Below are 27,457 nucleotides of genomic sequence, written 5' to 3'. Positions count from 1 at the left end.
AGATTGAGCTTATAGATCTGCTATTTACAATTTTTTTCAAAATGTTTGAATATATGTGAACATTTTGACATAGAAATGCTTGACTATTGTGATCATCTCAAATAATTGAGAGAGGCCTAATAAGTGCATTATAAATGTGATTATAATACATTAGACCCAACCTTTAAATAAAGTGTTACCATGATATCTCCGCAGACGCTTTTTATGACTTTTGAATCACACAGGCAATTAATATATATATTTTTTAAAGCACATAATGGCTTAAAATTCACAGGCAAGATATTAATGGATGTCATTTAAGTCATGAAAACACAATGTTAAACTGGCTTATATTAAACAAATCTAAAACCCTATGGTCAATTCTGGTTCTTCTGGAAAAATCCAATAGCATAAGCATACGCAAACAATTAGAAGCAATTCATGTATTTATTTCAATTAAAAAGATACCATGCACAGCAGTACTTGTTTTGTACAGGTTTTAGTTCAGACAAACAGCATGCATTCAGTATATTCTTTGAGCTCTCACTCCAATAAAAAGGAGAACAGTTAGCCTGCAGTGGTTCAGATGTATTGTCATAGAAACTATACTATGGAATTACATTTTAGAAGGCACAGTCCAGAACATTGTATAGATTTACCTAACTGTAATTATTGCTATGACCTTACATGACAGAACACAAGGCTTAGGCTCAGGTTAAAGCTTTATATACTTTGTCAAACAACCCTTTCAACAAGTATCATTCGGGGAAAATAGGCACATTTTTAACTGAAAAACAAACCTCTTTCAGTTGAAACTAACAGTGACATGAAAAGTTTGAATTAAGCTTTAGTCTCAGGACTCATTCATTAGTGTAGTAAGATTACATTCATTGGCTTGGCTGGGATTTTCACACATCATAAGGCTACAGTATTGTCATTGTCAAAGGTCCAAATCTGTTCCTCTAATGACAAAGCATCAACAAACGTGTGGTATTTAACCTTTTTACATAACACCACAAACATACACATTTATAATGCACAAAATGTATATTGGAAGATAGTTTATTTCTTGATTCTGTACCACTACTTCTAATCAAACTTGCATAAATATATCACACTATGTGCGCTTAAGAGTTGCATAAATAGCTCTACATTATAAAGATTGTGCTCAAAGGGATTAAGCTTAAGTAGTGGACTGGAGATAGACATGAATGAATGTCTCTATTGATCTCTTAACAATAGTATCGCATCTTACTCACTGCCAAAAATACAATATACATGTAAATTAATAATATGAGGGCTACTTTTATTTATTGCTGGTTGTATTTTTTAAGAAAACTAGGCACATTTTTAAAGACTTAAAAGTACCAGTTACATCTGACTGAGGTAAATAAGAGAGAAAAGAGAGATATGTTTTCAATCATCTAAACGTTTGAAAGGTTCAACCAGGAGAACAACAAATAACACTAAAGTGATGGATGGATCGTTATTATTGCGCAACATGAACCTTTGATTAAAGTATCTGCACTTGTACCACGGCCAAACCTTAATATCTACTCAATTAACGAGGTATGCAATACACTTATAGTTTATGGTCGGCACTTAAAATAGTTATAGTACCAAGGAATATCAAGCAATTTAAATAAACAATTAACTGCAAATATATTCTCAAAAAAATACTACTGGAGATGCAGGCTACATTTGACTTAAGACATTGAGCACTCGCATAGAATGCAGCAAGATGTTGGAAAAGCTATATCACTTATTGTATATGGTCATCAGTAGGCACCACAGAATTTGAACAAAGCACAGTGTAGAGCAGCAGAAAAAGGCAAATAATAATTCCAGCTAATCCCTGTAACAAGTCTTTATGATTGTATAAATCACTGTTCATCTGTATGTACTTCCAAAATGTTGATGTAATCAAGTAATTGCATTATTCCAGTACCTTAGTGTCAAAACAACTAATTAATTTTGCTTGCCTAAACACGGGCCAGCAATTACTAATCAATAATGACATTTTGAGACATCTTCCAGCATTCTCAGATGAACCAGTTTGATTCAGACTCCCTGCGGGGACCAAAAAAAGTGCTTTATGCTCTGAGCAAGTAAGACCTTCATAGTAACTTATTTTCTAAGCATCAGTGACAGCAGTAGAGGAGCACACAAGAAACTTGGTGCTCAAGGGGAAATCTCTTAAGTCTAATTCATACTCTGTAGTACAATGGTGTTGCTTGCCACGGAGAACTGATTTTCAAGCTACCAACACGTTGCATCTGGTGCTTGTCGGCAAGCGACGCCACCGCGCGGGGGAGTACAAATAAGGCTTTACTCTAGCCCACTAGGTTTTCAACATTGGGTCCTGGGACTACCAGGGTATCCAAATGCACCGTTGGGGGTCTGTAACTCTGAGAGTGTACAAAAATGTGCACACTCTCAGAGTTAAAATAACACTGAGAGAATCTTACAGTGTAGATTGAGGTCCCAAAGATAAAATATAAAAAAAAGAAAAAGAAAAAAAGGGTTCCATCTGTACACTCTCAGAGTTACAAACCTGTAAGAGCCCCTGGTGTGCCCTGGACCAGGCGTTGAGAAACAGTGCTCTGGGCCCTATCTTCTTTCCCCTAAGCTGGTTTGCCATCAGTGAGGGACAGCAGGATACTGGGCTTCTCTTCGATGACGCGGACCAACAGGTTGTCTATGTACTCCTCCAGCTCCATGATCTTGGCGTCCTTCTTTGACAGCTCAGCCTGCTGCTTCACCACTAGGGTGATCAGCTCTTCCTGTGTCAGCTGTGTGTAAGGACCGGTTTCCACTGAGTCTGGTACCTGAAGACGAAAAGAGGTGTCATACCTTACATTTCTGCTGTCACCGTGAATGACATGTATGTGGATTAATTTCCTTTTTCACAAGAACACATAGGTCCAGCGTAGAATGGCTTTTCAGAGGTTGAATCTTTATTGAAGACAATTGATTTCACTGTGGCCTTTGACACGGTTTGAAATTGTATAACTCTGGAATGGTGTTTTAGCCCTTTTTATTTCTGTTTGTAATGTATTATTTGTTATGCCTTTTTATGCCTTTTTGTTGTCTTGTCTTAATCTGTTTTCTTTGTCTTTGTCAGTCTTGTTTCTTTATTCTAACCTGTACAGCACTTTGGTCGACCTTTGGTCGTTGTAATATGTGCTTTATAAATAAAGTTTGAGTTGATGTAAATTAATTACTGTAAATAGAAACTATTGAAAAGTACAATTAATAAAGCACACTCATTTTCTTCCCTTGTATACTGTGCGATTTGTTTTCTAGTAGTTATGTTTCTTTGCCACTTGAATTTTTTAAGTGTAGCTTAACTGTATAGTTTCCAATCAGGAAATGAGTAGCTAAATAAATCAAAGAAGTGGACATTGTAGCACTGCAACATGGTTCTGTTGTTGCTGTTGAGGCAACTGGAACAAAGTGACAGTCACAGTAGTACAATTATAAAAGAAGGAAAACTGGATTACCTCAATAAACATACCCAATTTACATTACATTTACCATTATAAAATAGTTTTGTTGCAAGGAACTGTCAATGTACATGAACAAGTTGGTACCTTTTTCTTCCCCACTGTGCTGTCGTGGATCTTTATTTCTCTCACAGCAGGGGTGTTGATGGGCTGCGGACTCTCTACAGCACTCAGGGGCTTCACAGGATGAGGTCTGGAAAGCATCATATACACAGCAAACATTATATACACAACAGAATAAAATACTACTACAACTGAGCTTACTTGAAAGAACATAGCAAAATTAGATAATATAGAAAACAACAAAGAGGATGAAAGAAGTGTCTATCAAAGGACTACCTTTCCCACAGCGTGTGGCAGAATAATTTGAATAAAACACAAGTTGATCATCAGAGAGAAACCACAAGACTTCCAAAGCAGACCAACACACCATGTTAACCTCAGGACTTTGTTTGCCACCAAATGCAATACACAATACAAAAGCCATTCACCCATTTAGATAATCAGTGCCATGAACCGTTAACCATTCTTGCAAATGCATTTTTAATTATTGGCCTGTTCAATCTCACCTGCGTGGAGTTGAGCCCAGCCCACCTCCATTGCTATTTTGTGCACTGTGAGGCTGAACCTCAGAGGGTGAAACCCAGGCCCGCAAAAGTGTCTTTCCCCCAGGTAAACCTCCAGCCTGGGATGTAGGCTCTTCCCCATCTAGCTGGAAGGGCTCTGGGGTAGTCAGAGCGGGCATGGGTGAAGATGAGTTCACAGTGAGAGGACCTGGTCCAAACGGATCCTCTCTACAATGCGTTTCCACCCTTTCTCCACCATGGAATCCATTCTGCATTCTAACATTGCCTTGATGCGGCCGTGTAAAAGATTCTGTGGAAGTCGGGTCTTGTTTAGTTGTGAGGCTTTGATTAGCCATTTCCTCTTTAGGAGTGTGGTTGTGTTGAATCCCTGCATCTTTAACTGAGTGAGACTGGAACTGATGCATTTTCATTTTAGTCAGTGAAGGCTGCCTTTGGAAAGTGGAGCTGTGTTGATTTGAGTCTACATCCTTTTTCCCCTGGGCAGAGTGTTTTTCTGAATCACTCCCATGAAATATAGAAAAAGGATCAGCTGGATTATCTGTTGTAAAAATGTGATCAAGATCTTCAGATGTCAGTCCCTGATGTTCAAGCTTCTGCTGTCTGTCTCCGCCACGAGTGAAAATATCATCTACACTGGGGTTTTGATCCAGCTGTTCCCATGGGTCTTTGGGAAGAAGGTCAGTGCTGGGGAATGGGTCGGACTGAGAAAACGTGTCCCTGATTTTCTTGTCTGTGTCATTCACAGCTGGGTGGGATAATATTTGGGTGTTAGAATTCAAAGTGTTGGAAGATGCCACTGGTGTCACATCTGGCTGCTTCATTGGTGTTTTTTGCCTGGGTTTGGCTGTAGGTGTTTGTCTGGTACTGATTATTGGCACTTCATTTTCGTCTTCTTCGTCTTCCGCTGGCACTTGCTTATCCCCACTTCTTTGGGTAGCTGGTCTTGGCACCTCTCTGGGCAGCATGTATTTGTTATCAGTCAATTTAGCTGCTGGATGGAGTGCCTTCTTTACCCCATCTTTGGGCATGACTGAACGAGCATCTCTGCTTGAAGTGTCAGTGTTTATAGGAGACCCTGGGAGTGCAGACATATCAGGCCGCTCCACAGATGGAAGGGCCTGTACAATGCCCTGGTTTTGTTTCTGGCTAGAGTCTACTACCTGTCTTGGGGTTGTTGTGGCTACTGGTTTGGGAGGAGTAGGGGCCGCTAACTCCAGCGTTTGTCTGGTACTGATTATTGGCACTTCATTTTGGTCTTCCGCCGGCACTTGTTTATCCCCACTTCTTTGGGTAGCTGGTCTTGGCATCTCTCTGGGCAGCATGTATTTGTTATCAGTCAATTTAGCTGTTGGATGGAGTGCCTTCTTTACCCCATCTTTGGGTATGACTGAACGAGCATCTCTGCTTGAAGTGTCAGTGTTTATAGTAGACCCTGGGAGTGCAGACATGTCAGGCCTCTCTACAGATGGAAGGGCCTGTACAATGCCCTGGCTTTGTTTCTGGCTAGAGTCTACTACCTGTCTTGGGGTTGTTGTGGCTACTGGTTTGGGAGGAGTAGGGGCCGCTAACTTTTTCGTTGATGTAGGTTTGGCCTCCTGAAGCTGTATGTGCTGATGGCTGACAGCAGACCTCTCCTGCATGGCCGGGGCTTTAGGGCTGGGCATATGCTCCTCTGGGCCATCAACACTCATCTCTTCACCATCCCTACGTCTCTGATTCACCTCTGCGATGATGTGATCCCATCTAGTAAACCCATGTACACCATGCCTCTTTTGCGGGAACAAGGTGTCGTAGTCAGGAAGTGGAAGCGATGGCCTTTTTCCATTTTGTGATCCATCCTGCTCATCATAAACAGGGTTCTCAATCTCTCTGATAGGGATATGGTGAGCCCTTGAGGTACTCCTTGAAGGTGGCAGTGGCACCATTCCAGAGTGGACACCATGTGCAGGTGGCTGTGGGGCCTTTCGCTTCGTCTCAGACATTGTGGGGGGAGATGCTACAGAAGATAGATTCTCAATGCTGCTATTGGGGGATTCAGATGAGCTTTTTCTTAGTTTAGGGGGAGCCAGGGATGAATGGAGGTTGTGGAACATAACAGGGGACACGGATGGGACACTAGAGAGGGTGGATTCGGAGGTGGTTGGGGAAGGACACTGCCGACTATGCGATTGAGAGTCAGAGGGTTCGGGCTTCAGAGCTTCAGCCAATCTGCCAAGGAATGAAAACAAAAGCCTAAACGTCAGTTTGACCATTAAATGGTCGCTAAATCTGTGGACCTGTCCACCACCACCCTACAATCCACCATCATATTAGTTAGCATCTCTCAGGTATATCAGTAAACAACAGTATTTCATTCAATATCCAAATAAGCAAAAATCCACCCTAAAACTGAACACATATTAGTCCTATGACCTTAGACACTTCAATGTTGATTAATAACAACCACTTACAACTATACAATTTGAATTTATACACTGATATTGAAGAAGACTGGACCTCTGCAAATATTCTGTTGCAGGGTGTCTCTTGTAATTGTAACCCTTCTTTACTGTGGTCAACTTAACAATTTTAACATTTTCTCATAGCTAGAAATTAGAGTACTCCAGCTGTGATCTGTAACATAATTAAAAGAAAACAAACTGGAGACTGTGGACAGTCAGACAATGCTTTTATGAGCTTTACTGTATGCTGCGTTCACACTAGCTGAAACAAAGCTACAGGCTACAGGTCATTTTCAATGGAAGCCAGTGACATGAAACTACAGCACAAGTGGCGGCCAACACTTGTCACTGCATGATGGGCGGAGCTACAAAAAAAAGTAATTGGCGACCATTTAAAAATAACCCTATATACATCAGATTACATCAGAGTTTTTGAAAATAACTAATCTACAACGCCTTGCACCACTATGTGTTGTGAGCTTCTTGAACTTGTTTTAGAATTTGTTATATATTTGAAACATTTAAAAAACATTAAAAAAAACAATTTATGGGGATTCCTGGCACAAAATCTTTTCAGTAGGGATTCCGCAGCCAAATACTTAATTTGGGGGTCCTTGAAATTAAAAGGTTTAAGAACTACTGATTTAGATATACAGTGTGGCAAGAGCAACACTTCAAAGGGTGACTCAGAATGTACTCTAGCTGGCCACGCTTTGTCATTTTGTAACTTTTATCACCGCTAATGTGATTAACACTGATATAAACCTTTTTTTTTTTTTCAAAATGCTGATAACAGATATGGAATAAGAATTGCCCATACCCCATGTAATGTGGCTACACTGCAAAATCCTTGGTGCTAATTTAACAGCAAAAAAGTAATCATTAATTAAGTCATTAATCCAGAACCTCTGAGATCAAATGAAGTAATGCCTGCTTTAGGGTGGATTTCCTTTTAGTTAAACATGAACTTAGCCTGCCCACGTCTTCATTTCAAAAGTTTGCCATGAAGACTGCAATTTCTTTATGGACTAGCTACACGGAATAGCATAGTATTAGGAAACTAATACTATGAACAGAACACTACAATGAAAACCAACTGTTTCCAGGTTTTACTGTACTATACAAGCCTGAGAGCAGTACAGTAGGCTACCCGTTTACATTAACACACATAGTACTGTGGAGCTCTAATATTCAACATCAGCCTTGGACTAAGCCTACAGCAAAAGCTTATCAAGCAGGCTGCACAAATCTGTCAAAAATAAGGACTATAGTAACCTCCATGAAAGTAGCTATATCAATTTATGTAAGACGCAAGTCACTCACCATTATAAGCCAAAAAAATAAACCAAAAACAACACCTTTCCAAGCAGTCCAAACAGTCACATGCTGGTTTGTCACCGATTGTGAGCTCATGTCATTCTACAACCTGTTCCACACCATACCATCCATGTAAACAGATGACAGAGTGAGATACGCCCACACGCCACAACAGAAACCAATCAACAGGCCAAGCAGGTCTGACAACCATTTGATGGAATTTAAGATTCTAGTATTCCAAGATCGTCACAGAGTTAAGTCAAGGTGAACAAAGAGAAGACAGAAAGTTACTGAATGCCTGCATGTGCTAGTTTCACCACAAGAGATTTGATTCATTCAACAAGCAGAAATTCAGCATTATGAACCTTAATCCAACCATATAGTTACTGAGATGGGCTTATCGGTGATCACAGATACCCCTAAATTACAAGTGAGAAGACAAATAGATTAACTGAAACTTTAGAACACTGTGGAATCATGTCTCATGTTTACATTTTCAATTGGTCGGTCAGTAAGATATAGGTCTTAACAATATCCTATAATAAAGGATTATATGTACATGCAGGGTCATTGGAGGGTTAATTAGGTTACGGCTCTTTTTTACTATAAAGGGTTAACCAAGAACCCTGCATAACCTGTAAGACCTGTGAGGCTCTGTGATGTTTCTTGTTGTTACAATATACATTATAACCAGAACCACGCCTGAAGGGGGAGTTACGTCATAAAAAAACAACAACTATAAATATACATACACATAGTACACAAGCTCACAACGCGTCGCATCGAGTGTTGTGAGCTTGTAGATCGTCTATTTTCGCTGTTTTTGAAAGAATAAAACAACGTAATTATCAATTCATTTTGAGTTCTGGGTTCCCTTAACCCAGGGTTAGTACCACCTCATGAGCAAGGCCCAAATTAGGCTCTGTGAAATATGTTACATGAGCAAGGCACGGTTAGCTTAGCTGTTGTAGTTGAAAAGAGCCATTAGGCTGCTGTGTACAGTATATTTGAACATGTTCACCAACTGAACATATTGTAAATGTAAATCAGTTTGGTGTCAGAAGATTACAAAAAGCTTTTTATTCTCCATTGTCATATCTGGACAAGTGGAAATGTTCAAAATGATTTTTTTACTATCTGCCATATGACAACGTAAATACTTGTAGGGCTTAAGTGGTAAAGTGGTTTATGAATATAAACTTTTAACTTGTCTCGTCTGTCTTTAAAGTCAAATCCACTGTATGTGCAAACAAACTTTGTGAAATAAAAGTCCCAGAGTATTGTGATTCAATTACACATACTCTAGCACCTCTATACTGGGGTGAACATTTGGCAACGAATAGCTGATCTACAAGCTCACAACGAGTTGCAGCGTGAGCGTGAGATTGTAGATTGACCATTTTCAGCAAAGATATTTGGTGTCGAGGGAAAAAACGTAGAAAACAGCGCCCCCACAATCAAAAGTTTGACAGTACACAAAAACAGCAATTATGGAGCTGTGTATTAAGGCAGTGGTTCTCAACGTTTTCAGACCGCAACCCCCCAAAATAATCACATTTGAGCTGGGGACCCCCCAACCTGACAAGCACTTGGAAATGTAGTTGAGGCATTACATTTTGTTTGACTCAGTTCCGCAGATAATTATAAAATAGCAGATCTACAAGACCACAAGGCGTTTTGATCGGCTATTTTCGTAATTTTTGCCTTGCCAATTTGGCCAATGTTTGACCAGTTTTTATAGTATAGTTGATTCATTTTGATGCAGTAATGTTTTTTTACTTTTCTCTTTTGTTCTGTCTTTTGTTTTTGGTATTAAAAAGGTCTTAAAAGTCCTTAAATTGTCACTTCACTGTCATCTGGGGACCCCCCCAAAATAATGTGGGGACCCCCCTGGGGGGTCCCGACCCACAGGTTGAGAACCACTGTATTAAGGGAAGATTTTATAATGAGCTTAGTTCAAAAAAGTAAAGGAATAGAGAGCCCTACCTGGGCTTGACTGCAGACACTTTGGTTGCACGGTTGAGGTACATCATAGCAGAAGGGGTTTGTGGGTTGCGGACAGGTTTCGGCTGATCTGATGGTGGTCCATCAAAGGGGTTCAGAGGGTCTGGGGTGAGGGGGATCTCCTCAAAGGGGTTAGTGGAGTGGTGTGAGGTCTGGATGTCCAAATCCCGGGTAAGAATTCGGGGAGCAGGTTTAGGTGCCTCCTCTTGAGTGGCGCTCTGTTGCTGCACCTCCTCCTTCTTTCTGATCATACCAAACAAAGACGAGAGCCTGTCGCTCATGGAGGCCTCTTCCTGACGCTTCTTCTCCTCTGCTTTGTGCGCCTCCTCCTGCTGCCTCCTCCACTCCTCTTCAAGCCTCCGACTCTCTGCTGCCTCCAACCTCTTGCGTTCTTCTTCTTCTTCTTGTTGATGTTGTTTTTGCCTCTCTTCTTCTTCTTCCTTCAACTTCTTCCTCCTCGCCTCATCCTCCAGGAAGCGTCTACGTCTCTCCTGTTCCTCCTGGAGCTTGAGCTCCTCTTCCTCCTGCAGACTCATCATGGCCTCTGCCCTGGATCTCTCGTCCGCCTCCCTCTTGGCCTCTGCCCTGCGTCTCTCTTCTGCCTGCCTCCTTCTCTCTTTCTCCTCCTCCTCCTCCTGATGGCGCTGTTGCTCCAGTGCAGCTCTGCCTGCAGCCTCGTCTGGCCGGTAGGCGGGGATGGAGAGGGCCTTGAGGGAGTCTGCAGAGACGTCTGAGCCGTGCCTGCGACTGCGTACGTCCTCCACAGAGCCCTGGCCTGAGCTGCTTAGGCTAAGGGTGGACCCGCTCTTGGGCTCGGCTTCCTCCGCATACACGTGGCTGCCATTGATGCACAGGTTGTTGTCGTTGGAGCTGTGTTTGTCTTTACGACCCAGTAAAGAGAACGGGCCCAGAGACACTTTGCTGTCTGTGCTGCCTGCCCGCTTGTGGCCTAGGAATTTGAATTTCTTTTTAACTGTGGGGAAGAGAAAACAGGGAAATATGATGTCATTGTTTACACATCAAACACCATTGCATAACCTTGCATAGTTCAAGCAGAGCAGGCAAGACAAATGTGTCAACATTTACGACCACATTTACCTTCTGGAGAGTCCATGTTGAGGCCTGAGGAGCGGCTTCCACTCAGAGAAGAGTTCTTCTCAGGGAGAGTGCCCAGAGTCGACATGGACTGTGAGATGTTGCGTTGTAGGTTTGATTTGGAAACAAAGAGGGTTTTGAGTTTAGATTTCTTCTTGACCCCCGGAGACTGATTGAGTGACTGGGCGTCAGGTTCTCCCTCGCTGTCTGTGAGGACCTGGCTGACAGAGGGCACGATGGCAGAGGCAGAGTCGGAGAAGCCATCCTTTTTCTTCCCTCTGACTTTGTCCTTCAGCTTGGAGATGCGAGAGCGAGGCTTGTCCTGCATGGAAAGGTCAAACATGCTAGCTGACATGTTGTTCCTCATAAACTGGAGGTCTAGTAGTACCTCGCCTCGGGCCTTGTCCTCCTTGCCTGTCTTGTCCACCAGCTTGTACCAGCTATAAAATGACAAAGACAAAGAGAGAACACGATGTTGAAGATAAGCATAGGATTATAAAAACTCTAATAATGAGCATTTTTTGTATTTATTAATAAGCAAATTATACAAACAACATGCATACATATACCACCAATGAAACATAGGAATACTATAAACAACAGAAAATGTCCCTCTAGGTCACAGATGCATTTCAGGGACTGTGACACATATACATTTGCAGTATATATTATTTATAGAACACTTTTCATTTGAGTGAAAACACAAAAAAGGTTATTGGGAATAACATATCCCATCATAACTTACTATATTGTAGTTTACCATTTGTATGTTCAGTATCCATAAATATCGCCAATAATAGCAAACCTTTTGTCTCTTTCTGTGTGTGTGTGTGTGTGTGTGTGTGTGTGTGTGTGTGTGTGTGTGTGTGTGTGTGGAGGTGCCTCCCCCGCCCACCCACCAAAAGATGTCAATTTTATAAATGATTGTTTGAATTCTAGCATTCCTAAATACGATGTAATACAACTATTTCATACACATAACTATCATAAGTGTACACAAATGAAGCATTCTGGGTGCTTTAACTCTGACTCAGGCAGCATGTTACACTCTCATAGAATGTTAGTGTGTGCAGGTTTTTCTAGTGCCCACTGGGAGCATCAACCTCAAAAAGGGGTCACAATTGGAGCTTTGTTAAATGCTCCAGCTCGACCCTCTTATCCTCCCCGTCAAGCACAATCAGCACTGTGCAAGAGAAAAGCAGGAGCATACTGTACTTTAGAGCCCTTGTCATAAGTACAACAAAACAAGCAATTAGCGCATGTGCCCACGCAACCACACATACTACAGCCTATGTGATTAAAGCCTTGCTATTATTAGTTGTTGTGGTACTGTAGGTGTGTCTCGTTTGGCAAGCCTTCCGTTTTGTTAACTCTTTTGTTCCCCAAATATGATTCAGCAGCCTTCTATCTGACAGGCTGAAAGTAAAGGTCTTTGTGTGGATTCCTCTTTGATGACGTCATAGGAGGTTCACTCTGTACTCGAACAGAGGGCACAAAGAAAGAAAGACTGGAACAATTTGTAAGACATAATATGGTAGGTGCTCTGGGTATATTTTGACAGTGGATGAAGGCACATTATGATCCAGTGTTCTTTGCCTGGCACTGATCACACACTGTTGTGTGTGTGGTTCATGTGGAGTTCATTGCTGACAGCATTCATTTGAGTGTCATCATGAGACAAACATCCAGACACGGAATCTGCAGGGGAAAGCGGCCAGGAAACATGCATGGGAGTAAACCAACATTCCACGAAGCCTTGTAGACATGCAGGGAGGCCATTTAAGAGATGTAATGAAAGCCGGGCTGAGCCTAATTCAAACATTCTTCATCTCCCACCCAAAGTAAAGCTTGCCAAGTCAAACAGCAACTACTGGTGTAGGTTAACTGAGACAGCACAGACTAGATTAGGCTCTAGGCCTTCACAACCACAAATCAAGAATTTGTCTGTCCCTTTTCAAACGTTGCTATCTTATCTAGGGAATGTTTTGGATGCAAAATGTATTGTGAAAGGAAAATCAAAGAGTTAAGAAAGAGTATTGAACAGCTGGTTGACATAGCAGTTAGCTTCTGCTGTGTTTGCAGAGAAATAGTAGGCAATTGTGGATCCTGCTGAACCAGTTCTATCAGCAAATGAAAGTGGTAAAAGCACTTCCCTTTGAAACATAATGATTAACATGAGAGGCTCCATTCTGTAATATGGGAAATAGAATGAAGTCACAAACCACACTCAAGTCAATATTGCAATATTACATACTTTCCTCCTTAATATTGCCAATGCATGACACCATTTTTTATTTGTGGATATTGAAGACGTTTGAATGTTTTTCTTTTAGATGGAAACAAATAGTTGAAAATTACCTTTAATTTGTAGCTTAATAAATATATTTAGAGATAATGTTTGGGCTACGTTTTAATATTTCACTCAATGTAATTATCCTAAGTAAAAAAGACAACACCACAAAAACAACAAAAAACTATAAATAAATATTGAACTTGCATACCTCTAACCTGACTCCGCCAGATGGGGGCGGTATTGACTTCACAATACAGCCTCCATCTGGACTGGATCTGCCCCTGATAACATGAGGACACATTTAGGTTAGACAACACACTCCATATTTGGGCGTTGCTGCATTGTATGCCTTATATGGTTATGGCTGAGTAATGGTGACATGAGCGTGACGCCAGATGTCTTCCGGCCGGCCCTCTCTTTAAGCCAATTTTAATAATATAGGATAGGATAATCTATCGCTATTTTGGGCATGTCATTATAGGTGAGACATTTCAAAACTTTCAAATAGTGGAATAGCAAGCTTGAGCTTGTACAGCTACCGGTGTGTGATGAAATATGAAATGGGGCATAAGTGGTTAATCGATTTGTTGATATAGGCCTACAGTATTTATTTTTCTATGATTATTCGATTAATCGACAGAATAATAGCTAAGATAATAAATAATCAATAGTTGGAGCCTTAGATCAATCCCACCAAGTTAGTTAACAGTTAGTCAACATCCTTATCCGTTAATTGACAGGTTAGTAAATTCGAAAATAATGCAAAAATATCAAGTTATGTTTCCTTCCTCCTTCCATTAATAAATACTTTTGTTAGATCATGTCAGTTGATCAAGTAAAGTCTGTCTTTCATATGGTCATCCTGCAACATTACAAGATGAATACTTTGCTTCTTCCGTCATGTCAATTCTAAATAAAAAACAATTAACCACTAAATCGAGTTAAAACAATCCTAGTTTTTTCTTAAGGTCCATGAAAAAAGGAGTGTGTGTAAGTGAGTGAGGCACTGCTATGGAGATCTCCCCCATTATTTAACCAAATAACACGCAACAAAATATGGAGCACATTTTCATTATGAAAAACTATGGAAGTTAACCAATAAGCCAATTAGGGGCAACTCATTATAAGTTGGCACCATTTCCGTCTACTTACTCTGTGTCTCAGACAGAATAGTGAGTACTAGACAGAAATGGTACATCTTATAATGAGCATTATTGAGGACCAACTATACAAAGATAGATAAGGTTGAAAATGGGTGAACTGCTCCTTTAAACATATGACATTTATTTTGTGGTAAGCTAACCAGTTAGCCTAACAGTTAATAGTGTAATTGTGATCACATTTTACTTCATGTTCATCCAATATAATAATATTCAGCATTTGGATAAATTGTAAATAAACGAAACAGGAAAGCGGCAGAATGTACACCTCAACACATGGTATAAAGGTCAACATGGTTGTGAGATTACAGATATTGTGCTCATGTAGAATAGGACTTCATGTCAGATTTTTGATGTATGAAATGTTACTGTGAGTTGATTGAATATTTAAAAGTCAAATCTAAAACTTAAATAACTGCTTCTCAACCACTGGTTTTCTATCATTTACTACTAATATACTTTGGCTCATGAAGCTGAGTGGCCGAATGTGCAAGTGAAGTGACGGGCACTTGAAGCCACACACACTGGTGACGCGTAGGAATGAGAGACTCGAGTTTAAACAAGGTCAACTCGGAAAGGCAATGGACCCTCGCTAAGCCCCACCCACTCCACTCTGTGACTGGTGGTGCGAAGTTAGTCACACCCAGGCCTGGCAGCGCCTGGCAATCTCTGCTTCTCACCCATTGACTTGCATGTTAAATGACGGCTTTTCCCCTTAAAAATAATCGATCATTTCAGGAGCAAGAACTTCAAAATCTCTTCTAAATCTAGTCAACAAGGCCTGCAGTAGGCTATGCACTGGACAAATGTGCATGACATTATTTCAATAAACTAAAAACATGGGAAATGTTAGAGGGAGTAATAGCCATGGATACACGATGGTCGACTGTCACGACCGTCATGGATGAACTTCAACCTGGTGTTTGCACTTTCTCCATTTATGGCCCGTACATCTACATAAACGTTCATATTTCAAATATAAAGTGCTTATCCCATGGCCACGGATGTTACATGTATATACGGGCTCTCAGAAGTACCTGTATCATCCGTATTGTTCAATAAAAAGCATTTTAATCTGATCGGTGGCCATTTTCTCCATATGCTTTCAACTGAGTGACCCTATCGGTTGGTAGGTGTATTGCACTCGAATACATTATGATAAAATGGCCACTGATCGGATTAAAATGCTTTTCATTGAACAATACGGAATATACGGGTAATTTTGAGAGTCCCGTGCATAATTGTAACATCCGTGGCCATGGGGTAAGCACTTTATATTTAAAATCTGAACGTTTATATAGATGTACGGACCGTAAATGGAGAAAGTGCAAACACCAGGTTGAAGGTGATCCTTGACTGTAACAGGAGTTTTCATGTACCGCAGGGACTGCAGTAGCAGTTAACAAATAGACGAACAAATGAATTAATATACTTTAACGTGCGGAATCCGAAACAGGCAGCGCTGTGATTCTGAATTTTGTTACGATTACGGTGATTAGTAGCCTATTATTGACACCACCTGGGCGAGTGAATCGTGTAACTTTCCCGACGTAAGTTAAGCTGCGTATGAAGCCTTGCAGTTTAAGTGCAGATTTCAGCTTGGGAAAAGTAGCCTCCAACGGGTTTGGGTACGTGGTTCATAGTCACCATTACGTTATCGTGGTATTCCTATTCTTGCCATTATGTTGGAAATGATTGTGTGTGTGCGGACGATAACATTGACAGCTATGGGGTGACGAAAACTTGCCAGACCTATGCCAGGCTAACAACGGTTGCTAAGCTGGCACTGGACAATCGCTTTTGGGGTGGGGTTTAGCGAAGGGTCCATTCAGGTGGGTTTTCAGGCCGGTTTTGAAGGTAGGAAGGGAGGGGGCTCTGATATGTTTGGGGAGTGCATTCCAGGGGGCTGCCACAGACAAAGCCCTGTCGCCCCAGGTTCGGAGCCTGGTCTTGGGGACCTCCAGGAGGCCGGCATCACTGGACCTGAGGGAGCGGGACGGCTTGAGGAGGTCAGAGAGGTAGGGGGGAGGCAGGTTGTGGAGTGCCTTATAGGTGGTGAGGAGCATTATAAAGTCGTGGATGCTTTGTTTGACAGGCAGCCAGTGGAGGTCTGACACGTGGAAGACAGAGATGGGGGAGAAGCGAGCGGCGCGTCTAGAGGGCAAGGGGAGCCGCGCCACACATTGATGCCTGAAAGTCATGTGACTCCCATAGGAAATTAATTGAAATTGCCGTGTCCCTCCGCCTCCCCCAGCTATATCGATTTTCGTGTCCCTAAAGGCAAAACTTGTTTGTAAATCATGGTCCCATTTAGAGTAAAATAGATCAATGGTTCTCAAGGTGGGGTCTGGTGACCCCCAGGGGTCCTTGAGGGGGTTCCAGGGAGTCTCCAGCTAAATTTGTTGTAGCACCAAAATCTGTTTAACCCTATATACATCATTTGAAAATAGCCGATCTACAAGCTCACAATGTCTCGCATTGTGATGCATTGTGAGCTTGTAGATCTGCAATTTTCAAAAAATCTGGGGGGAAAAAAATGGATTATTTTTGAAACATGACAAATCTCATATGGCGGGGCCTGAAGTTTTAGAACCACTGATGGTAAAGTAGGTTTGGCTATGCTCGGGTATGGCTATGTTGTGATTCACAAGTCGCTACCATAGACTACTGCAGCGATCAAGGAACCTTTTGAAAGGAAAAGTTGTGCTGGACGCCGGGGATGCGTCATGACACTCATGGGTGGCAAACCTTGCACCGAAGTTCGATGAATTACATTGCAGTGGATGGAGCCGGCTGGACCAGCTCACAAACAAATATTATTTCTGAATGATTGCGACCTTTGTCATATAATCGGTCCAGGAATATAAAAGAAGACATACCACAGGTTGTTTTCTAATCACTTGCTTTTCAATGTGTACAGTACATAATTTTATTGAGGCATCTAAACAGCGGCAGGTATTGAGTCTCTGAGGTATCGCGAGATTTGGTTGCCAGAGAGGAAATGGGGGAAAGTCTCACGATACTTTGGCCGTTCAGAAACATACTTTGTGCTCTTTAGATACCTCTATAAAATTATAACAGTGTACACATCGAAAAACAACACAGCAGAAAACAATGTGTGATATGTCTTCTTTTATTTTCTTGAGCAGAGTATTTTATATAAGGTCTCAATCGCTCAGAAATAGTGTTTGTTCATAAGCTGTCCAGCCGGCTCTCATAGGCTTCAATGTTATTTCACTGAACTTCCGGTCGGTGTGAGTCTGCCACCCAGTGCGACGAATCTGCCGGCTGGAATTGCACGATAGAGAAAATGACATTGCCGTCTCTTCCTTTTAAAATACATTCCTTGGCAGTGATCAGGATAGAGGGCGCGTAATAGCAAAGCGTCTTCCCAGTAAAGCTCCACACTCTCGCCCAACAACACAATCTCATTACAATGTACAATGGCCCATAGGGCAGGAGCCTATCTCCAGTTTCTGTAGCGTGAGGCAGCTGAGAGAGGCATTGGGTTCCATTTTTATAGTTTTTGGTATGACCCGGCCGGAGAATGAACCCCAACCTTCCAATCTCAGGGCGGACACTCTACATATAGTTACGGTCAATTTGCCAAGATGGAGGCTTCAAAACAGAAATCCACCGATTCCACAAACCAATGGGTGACATTACGGTGACTCTGTTCATATTTCATTTACAGTCTATACTATCAATACGTTTGCTTTGACCACACACATTTCAGTTTATAAGAGAGTAGTGCATGGGTAAAAAACAGGAATTATTCTTTAAACTGAAATAACTCATGACCGAGCAGTTTATGAATCACACTTCATGACAACTATTCTATGACAAACTGAAATATGTGTGGTCGAATAACCTAATTTCATTGTGAATATTCCCAGCTGCATTGTGTTAGTAGGACAAAGGGCCTTGCTTGTAGCAGGAAAGCCTAGTCTTTAGTGTCAGACCCTGTACCAGAACAACAGTGAAAAATGGCAGTAATTCAACACCACCTGCTTCCAGGGGGGAAAGGCAACATCCAATACCCTTCCTGTATGTGCGGCCTAGAGTAGTCAGAAATAGTAGGCTATGCCAACAGCAAGGTGAGTGAAGGAGAATGACTAAGGAATGGATAAGTGCAAGGAATGAACCTAAGGAATGTCATAAAAAGCTGAACAAACTTACTGAGTAAACACGAGATAAGATTACAGATTACCAGAGCACAATAAACAAGAGTGAGGTAGTTCTAGTCCTGTACAAAGGCTACCCTTGGATGAGCAACACAGAGAACTCCCTGCCTGGGGGATAAAACTATCACTAGCTCACTCAACTTCATCCTGAGGGATATCAGTAACAACATACTTTACAATAGCCTAATTCCAAAGTATGATACAACCCAAGAACTCAATGTAACACATAGGTATTTGCTGTAACAGCAAGAATTAAGTATATGGTGTTTGTGTTTAGAAGGAATTTTCAATAGGCCTATTTGTTATTGAAGGCCACTGATATTTTACTATAGATTACATGATGTTAATTGAAATGTTACTGTGGTGTCAAGGGCTGGGCGATCAAATCAATACCATGGTTATTTCAAACCTTTTCATCGATTATGATAAATATATTTTTTTAAAGAAGTGAAAATAATCAGACTATTCGATTTAGTTGATTATAAAAAATCTATTCAAATTTTTTCATGTCAATTCGTTGATATACAAGAAATTGAAAACATTATCAAAAAAACTAAACCTGCTTCTTGATTATTCGATTAATCAACATTAGTTATTGGTTCTAAATAATTGGTTTTGATATATTTTTGGTTAATTGCCCAACTCTACGTCAAACATAGGCAGCCATTGTGGGAAGGGTTTAACAGTAGCTCACCTCCCCACATTAAAGACTGCTAAATTGTTTTCAAATGGCAGAAAACACCCCACATTACATAAGAGCGACTACACACCCATGGCACCATGCTAGTACGTCATTGAAGTGGATGTCCATGATGCTACACTACCTCATCTAAGTGGATGTCATCCTGAGTCATGAAACAAACTTGGGTGTGTGAGCTTTCTGTAAATAGCAACTAGAGAAACAAATGGGCCGTCACGCATCATGTCAGCTCTGTGGGAAAAAGATCTCCTGACAGGCTTATATCACGCATCCGACCTAGCAAGGGTAGAGATGGATTCACACTGCCTCATTAAGTGGAATTCCAATACTTGCAAGACAAGGAATGGTAATGGTAATGGTTTGAGCAATGGTGGCAAGCAACTGAGTGGATAGGTGGCGTACTATAGCAAACAGAGCAGAGAAGGAAGTGATCCAAAGTATTCCGATTGTTTTTCCACCAGGTCCATGGTTTTTCCCTATCAAGAGCGATAGGGGACATATGAGAGATAAGGGAAGAGGGAGGGAGGGACTCGTGGTAGGCTGTGTTTATTTTGTAGCCCGCTTCATGTGATAAAATATAAATATATAAAATAATTAATATGTTAAAGATTTGGCAAAATGTAAAATGTTTAGTGTGGTTTTGACTTCAACACAGTCTTGATTTTCAGGACATCAGTCAACTTGGAGGAGACTAAATTCTAATAATAATTACTTTTCTTAGTCATAAATGTTTCTCTGAAACCAGATCTCAAAGCATCTTAGCTACGAATACGTTCTAAAATAGAGCAATTTGTAATAAGATGGAAAAAGTGGAAGGACTTTACTCAATTGGAAATAGTTAATCTGTTGCAATCTTTGTAGCTGCATCACTGAGAAGCCTCAAGTTATTACATGTCAGCTTTCCACACACCTATAGTATTGTCAAATTAATTGCAATAGCATGTTACAAGCTCTGTGAGCGGCAGCAGAAGAACATTTTTTTACTTTGAGTTTCCAAATCAGAACTTCCCAAGAACTGATGCGTTTTAAAATCAAAACCCCTACCATAAAACCAGGGAGAACAAAATATCAAGCTGTGCCAGTAGATAACTGACATAGTACTGAAGCAAAAGGTAATATGCATTAATCATAAACTACTACTAGATTACTTCATGCAATAAGCAATATCCTACAGCAAGAAGCAAGAGCTAGGTTAAATAAACGACAAAGAGATCGGCCTAGATGTTGAGACATTAAACAAGTAGAAAAATAACTTTTTAAAGTAAGCACATTTTAAAAGTCAATCAAGGCAAGAAATAAACAAACTATCCACTGGCCACAGAGGCTTATTTATGCTCACATTCACCAACCCCTTTGTTTTTCTTTTCTTCCAACCAATCACAATTTAGTCTAGCTAGCCTATCTACAACACAAAATGATGTTAGTTATTTGACACAGAGGTGCCATTTTGATTGCTGTTATTGAGTGGTGTTCATTTCCCACCCATGGGTACAAGTTCAGCCACAGCCTTCACGACATAACAACAATAGGGCTAGTTTGGCAACCCATGGTCTGGATTATGTTTCACACACCTCTACTTCTCTGTCTAGTCTCAACCATATGGAGGTCAAAGGGAGAGAAAAGTTTTTGTCTGATGGATCAGATTTTTTGTACCTTTAAATATGTAGGTGCTATGTAGAAAGGTAGAAATGAGAGATGATCACTACTGTTGTTTTGTCCCCCAAAAAACTTTTTTTTTTAATCACAAAATAATGACCTTGCAATTTATGAATGTATTTGTGTATAATTCCAAGTGTTAAAAAAAAGGACAATCAATAATATTTTTAAAATAGTGTGATGAACTGTAAAGTATAGCAGTTTGGAACTGGAAGTTGAAATGTATAGGTATGTTTTACTCCAGTTCCAGCACAAACTGACACATTTACAAAACAAACATTACTTGTGTGTTACTTGTTATGTGTCTTAGTCCTTGAATCTACCCACAAGAGAAGGAAAACATGTCTCAGTTTCCATTTTGCTGGTGGGGCAACCAACGTTTATATCAGGGATTGTGCTTAAAGACAAAGCCTACTACATGACTCAACGTATATAAGAGTATATACTCACTCTGTCTTTTTGCGAGATGCGTTGTCGTGCAGATCCAGCAGATTGACCACAGCTTGCCCCAGGAACTTGTCGAGCCCCACCTGGGCTCGATGCATCACAGTGATAACAAGTGTGCATCGTTCGGCGTTGTTTTGGTGGAACAACGGAAGCTCGAAATTCGCCTCTTCTTTCCACACCGGCGCGACGGATTTCTCGGCCACGGAGGTGGAGAACTTGTCCTTGGCCACCTGGAAGATGGCATAGGCATCGTTGGTTCCATTCTTCCCCTTGACACGCAGGTTCCTAGCCTGGTGCACCGTTACCTGGACGCTGGTCGGATACCATTGTTGGCTTTGGTCGGACAAAGAAGACATTAGCTTTGACACAAATATTACTCCCAACTATAGCTGGCTAGGATGGTGGGGTGACAATACTTCTTCTTGAGGTTTATCTTCAAGCTTCAACACGTCTGTCTGTGTTGGTTATAAGTTGTAACGTTACCCAAATACCTAGCTTGTTTCAGACCAGGAAGCGTCCAGTGTTTTGTTACTACTACAACTGCCCAGGATGATGCTCCTCCAGTGTTGCCAGGTTTATCGAGAGAAATAAGCAATCAGGTCTAGGAAAACAATATAATTTTTAGGAATATTTTCAAATCCACAAAATCTTGTGTGGGGGTCTCTGAGACTCTCTGGCACAACATATTTTCAGAAGGTGGGTCTACAAATAATATATTCATTTAGGGGTCCTTGGCATGAAAATGTAAACCACTGGTTTAAACAACATTATTAAACAAGCCCAAATAAGTACAGAAGTACACTTCAGAAACGAGCCCAAAAAACCGCAACCCGCAAACTACCGATATTTACAAGCAACTTTACAGAGAAATAAGCCCAAAGTCGCTTATAATAAGCGGACATGGCAACACTGCTCAGGAGTCAGGATGATGCTCCTCCCTCGTAACGCTATCCCAGAAACAATTTCAAACAAACACATAAACTCTCAACAACGGACACAACCTAGTTACTAACTAACCAGTGTAGCGTAATCAGTACATAATAGCGGCAAAAGGCGATGTTATTAAGAGACATGTCATCGCACAAAACGCTGTTTATTTCTTAATCTTCCAACCCCACTGTAGAAATTGAGAAACAACTCACTTCCCCAATATTATTGGTTCCCGCACCCATGCTCTACATACGTCTCTGTGATTGGCTTACATTTCTGTCAATAACTTGACGTCCATCCACGATTGGATAACGGTTGTATGTGAGCGTTGCCTAATCAAGGACCGTTAACCTTCCCACTGTTCCACATCAATCACAGATGGAGAACAGTTTACCTGTCCACAGTGGCTGTACTTTTACTCAAGTACATTTTTTATTCCGGACTCAAAGTAATTCTACATTGATACTTTTAATTAAGTAAAATAATTGAGTACTTTTTCCACCACTGCCTGTCCAGATCTGAGCCCATTAAATGTACAGATAATGTCCAGTCAATTTTTTTTCTGTTTCTTTATTTGTATCTGGATTTGTAAGGCAGTCTGAGGTTCTTCAAAAATATATTACTAAACTGAACTAAAGGAAATGGCAGAATATTTCATAGACTGTGTGTTATGTGACAATTATAAATAGGCCAATTAGGCTATAGACATACACATGTTCTCAAAATCTCCCTTTTTATATCAAGATGTGAGTTTAACCCCTCAAAAAAGTCAATCGACTAGCTAATGATGTGATGCTATGGGAATGTTGGTGGCTGTACTCAGAGAGAAGTTCAGGTTATGAACAATCAAATGAAGGCATGCACCCAGTGTTAAATGCATTCATGAATACTACAAGTCATTCAGAGCCACTTTCATAAATGGACATTATGGGAGCATAGAAAATAAAAAAATATTGCCTATGACAAACAAAACACCCAAATATGTGACTGCACTATAGTTCATTGGTGTTTGTAGGCTTATAAGCCACCATATTTTCACAACTAAATCTTTTGTTTTTAGAACCAATATCCAATACAAACTAATCATTTTGAAGTTAGAGTAATGCATACTGGCTTAACCGTGAATGAAAAACTAAACACTGACAACAAAAATATGTTAACAGCAATTTCTTATAAAAAAGAAAAACCCCACACACACAGAACATTGATCACATTTTATAATTCAGTCATTAATAATGAGCAATTTCAATGATTTGACTGTGATTGTCGCAAGCTCCAATATTTATGTAGTTTGTAGTGTAGTAGTGTAGATTCTTAGACTTGACATGCAACTAAAACCAGATGATCATGTTAAAAAACTAAAGGCTAATTCATACTTTATTGCTTGAGACAAAAGTGAAAATGTTATTGTTTTTCAGTTAACTCTCAACAAAAATGACCCTAACCTAACTAGAGTGTCGAAGGCAGAGTCTTACTGAAAGAATTGTTGACAAAGTATAAACTAGCCTTTAGACTTAACATTTCATTAAACAGTTTTGGATCACCTTCCACATATCATTACACATACTCGAGAAATTATCAACAAAATTGTGATTACTGATACAGGTGAAAACTCAATAGGATTGACCTATGTAGTGTAACTAGACCATGGCCATAACTGAATGGTTGTGCTGCATAAGCAACAGGTGACAATACTACATTATAACCATACTGGATGCATTTCTGTACCAACACAATTAAAACATGTCATAATTATTAAATAGATACTCGAGTGCAAACATCACTTAAGTCTCTCTTCATGAAAATGTGTTTTCCATGACAGGCTGATTTAATTGCCCATCAGTTTCTGTACATAGTTTTAGTACATGGATACTAATCTCCCTGGGATTGACCAAATATTCATACTGCCAACAGAACACAACATACTGGCCATAAAACACACAATTCAGTATGTTTTGTTGACTACAGTATAGAATGCTTTTTAGGCAGACAATATCAATATCCATAATTATTATAGAGAACCTATGCCAATTCTATGTATAAATATATGTAACTCTGAGATTGAGACATTTTAGTATGTTGTATTCTGTAGAAAATATATTCATATTTAGGTATACTTAGGTATCAAAATTTAAGAGCTTATGTGTAGTGCAAGCTTTCGGCCCAGCCCCAAGGGACATAACATCTGGTATCATCAGTACACTCCTTTTGGACATGTTTTTGCTCATATATCACTTTTAAAAATATACCACTGAGAAAACCTGATCCGTTTGGCTCAGTGGGAGGATTGTCACAGCACAGCTTTCTTTCTGTTACCCAAGACATAATTAGTCAGGAAATGAAACGTTGATTCTGACATCCAGCAGAGGGCAGTCTAAATTCATATAAACCTGAACAAGAATCCTATGTGGACAGAAAATACGTTGCCAAAATAACTGCCACTATTACCTAGGTACAAGAAAGCCAATTAAGTAAAATGTTTCTCATATTTGTTCAGTTAAATGTATTAGATAGGGGGAGATCTGTATCAGTGCTGATGTGAGTACATGAACAAAACAATTATATTCAAAAGTCTCTTTCTAGCTTTTTAATCTCTCTTTTATGCTCAGACATTCTGTACATCTAATCTTGTGTATTCACACACACACACGCACACACGCACGCACACGCACACACACACACACACACACACACACACACACACACACACACACACACACACACACACACACACACACACACACACACACACACAAACACCCCACCTCTACACACGCGTTCACGCATGCATACAAGAACATACAAGTGCATACATAAACACATGCAAACAGTTACTTCAAGAAAAAAGAGCATAAGGATCTCCACAGAGTAAATGCATAATACTGTAGCTGTATGGAGGAAATTGACTATCTTGGATTCCATTTCGTGCTATAGTCAATATGCATAGAAAAGTCACAAATACAACAATAAAGCTTTCATAACATATCCAAAATTAACATCACATGCCAATTTCAGACATAGCTTTTAAAATTTTATGTGAAATGTAAAAATAAATGCGCTTAGTTTTTTGCAAATGACAATCAAATTACCTGTCTTATTATTATTTATTGTTTTACCATTTCACAGCAAACCCCGACTATGCTAAAGAGGCAAGAGTACCAGACTTGGACACTGGATGCCTTCATGATCCTTCATACCTCAAGTTATGATTATGTGTAAGAGACCATTAGAACAAAGCCAAGTCGGCATTTACAGATGATCATGTGGAAATATGGGTCACACTGTAGTCTCACTCTTCCACAAGCCACTTTTCATTCCAATAGAGCTCTGGGAATGGTCTGTGCCGCTTGTGTCCTGCTCCAGCTCTATCACTGAGTTTTTCAGCGTGCCATTGGGGGCGGCAGCAGCAGCCCCTGGCACAGTGGCAGTGACACTGTTGAGAGGGTACGAGCACCGCTTAGCGTCTCGCTCTACGGCCGCTGCCAGTTTCAAATTGTCTCTGCTGGCACATCGTCTCTGGGCGCCGTGCATGGCCACCCTGCTGGCCATTGAGGGTGGCAGGGGAAAGGGCTTACGGCTCCCACTGCTGCCCCCGTCACTTCCCTCTGATGGGCTAGTAGCCGCCGCCTCACCAATTCGCCTACCATTAGTTAGAGGGCTGGCCTGGCTCTCTGAGAGGCTGTGATGGACGCTGCCATTCTCACTTGTGGCCTGTTTGTGAGCGGTGTGTGAAGAGTTGACGTTCTCTACGCCTGTGGGTCCTAATGCTCCCAAGCTGCCCCCTCCTCCAGCAGCCCTCAGGGCTTTGAGACGATAGTGACCTCTGCCCTCGCCCCGATGATAATACTGGCTACTCCCTTGCTTAGTTCTGCTACTCACCTTCCTTCTCTGGGGGTGCACTGGGGCGACAGAGTTTATGGTGGGCAGATGGTTGTTTGTTGGCTTGTTGAGGTCGTTACTGTTGCCCGTGTTGGCGCTCATAGGGGCACGGGAGGTGTTGTTGGGATTATCCTGCGCCACCTGCAGCAGGTTGGTGAGCTTGCAGGGCCCGGGGCCCACGCTGCTGACACCGCTGGGTGTGGATGAGGACCTGGCTGATGAGGAGTTGTGGGAGTCACCTGGAGGGTGGCAGCTTATGAACAGCTGGGATCCCTGCTCAGAAGTTTGCACTCCGCTCCCAGTGGTGCAGGTGTGCGTGTAGGTAGAAATGGGCTGGGAGCGTCGGTAGCCCCGGCAGCACCCGAGCCACGAGGCCTGCACGTCCAGACGTCGGAAGCAGTGGTGCACGACCAAGAACACCCCCAGTGCCGTGGCTGCCACTCCATAGAGACAACTGAACAACAGACCAGTGTGCCCAGTTAGCCACATGGCCAAGGCGCCGCAGCACCACAAAGCCAGGAACAGGAAGTGGGTGGCCACCAGCACCATGAACTGTAGCCTCAGGGAGTACTGGTCCTCTGGTGGCATGACTGGGTTTATAGTGCCCACCGCTGAGTCTGTGGACAGGAGACTGGTGCTTCCTGCCAGCGCGGGCTGGCTCTCAGGCGCAGGGACGGACAGGGAGGGTCCTGTGCATTCTTTGTCCACTCGGTGCTTCAGGCGAAACACAGTGCACAGGAAGTAGATCCAGGTCACCAACACCACCAGGCCTGCAGGGACAAAGAAAGCCCCCAGACTGGGGCGCCACACCAGCCAGCAGCTGTAAGAGGCAGTAAAGAAGTCAGAGGGGTCAGTGCAAAACAAGGAATCTCTGTGTACGCGACACATCACAAAACAATATTCAGTTCGGCACCAAACAAAATGGCACAATGTCAGGGGTCAAAGGGCTCAAGGGTAAAAAGAGAAGCACTCACTAAGGGCTGTTGTCTCCATAGTTATTGATATTGACAGCTGCAGTGATCCCACATATGATAAGAGGAACTCCACCAGCAATCAAATAGAACCTAGAGAAATAGAGAATAAAGAAAAACATTTAGGCCAAAACCGGAAATCCCAGCTGTGAATTTCTGAGTGGCTCACTCACAAATGAAAAGCGCGCAATGTCATTTCTTGTTTATACTGCAGGATGCCGAAAGGTTTCTGGCAGCTATTATTGTTTTGGAAGTGTCCCTGTCCGTGTTCGTTTCCTCTTTGTGTTTCTACCTCCCTGTGGCCGTCT

At 41.4% G+C, this 27,457-nt stretch overlaps 2 protein-coding genes across 3 annotated transcripts in view; both read right to left on the bottom strand.

The window, feature by feature from the left end:
• Window positions 1-412: 412 nt before the first annotated feature.
• rab11fip1a (RAB11 family interacting protein 1 (class I) a) lies at window positions 413-21,883 on the bottom strand. Of its 2 annotated transcripts, XM_084054079.1 has the most exons (6): window positions 21,373-21,883; window positions 10,933-11,369; window positions 9,817-10,807; window positions 4,055-6,280; window positions 3,573-3,678; window positions 413-2,807 (listed from the first exon to the last, which is right to left on the bottom strand). In XM_084054079.1, the coding sequence occupies exons 1-6, from the start codon at window positions 21,723-21,725 to the stop codon at window positions 2,604-2,606; spliced, it is 4,317 nt and encodes a 1,438-aa protein (XP_083910205.1). In that variant the 5' UTR covers window positions 21,726-21,883; the 3' UTR covers window positions 413-2,603. The 2 variants fall into 2 exon arrangements, with proteins under 2 accessions (XP_083910205.1, XP_083910206.1); XM_084054080.1 differs by lacking the exon at window positions 4,055-6,280.
• Window positions 21,884-24,976: 3,093 nt separating this feature from the next.
• Window positions 24,977-27,457, bottom strand: part of adgra2 (adhesion G protein-coupled receptor A2) — a 44,121-nt gene continuing 41,640 nt past the window's right edge. Inside the window, exons 19-20 of the mRNA XM_084055786.1 lie at window positions 27,153-27,242; window positions 24,977-26,998 (exon numbers count right to left, since the gene is read on the bottom strand). Coding sequence (XP_083911912.1) covers window positions 25,576-26,998; window positions 27,153-27,242 — 1,513 coding nt within the window. The 3' untranslated portion in view covers window positions 24,977-25,575. The remainder of the gene's footprint in view (window positions 26,999-27,152; window positions 27,243-27,457) is intronic.

Source organism: Gymnoscopelus microlampas (genome assembly GCF_963454915.1).
Source record: "Gymnoscopelus microlampas genome assembly, chromosome: 4".
Classification (NCBI taxonomy): domain Eukaryota; kingdom Metazoa; phylum Chordata; class Actinopteri; order Myctophiformes; family Myctophidae; genus Gymnoscopelus; species Gymnoscopelus microlampas.
Note: the sequence above shows the minus strand (reverse complement) of the source record. Positions and strands in the feature narration are given on the sequence as shown.

What these genes read in the sequence shown, in the direction of transcription:
- rab11fip1a (XM_084054079.1), bottom strand. Translation starts at nt 21,725, where the DNA reads ATGTCTTCTTTGTCCGACCAAAGCCAACAATGGTATCCGACCAGCGTC. An exon ending in GTGTCTGCAGTCAAGCCCAG is followed by an intron (nt 6,281 to 9,816) that starts GTAGGGCTCTCT and finishes ATTCCTTGGCAG; the next exon opens with ATTGGCTGAAGCTCTGAAGC. An exon ending in GCACAGTGGGGAAGAAAAAG is followed by an intron (nt 2,808 to 3,572) that starts GTACCAACTTGT and finishes TTTCGTCTTCAG; the next exon opens with GTACCAGACTCAGTGGAAAC.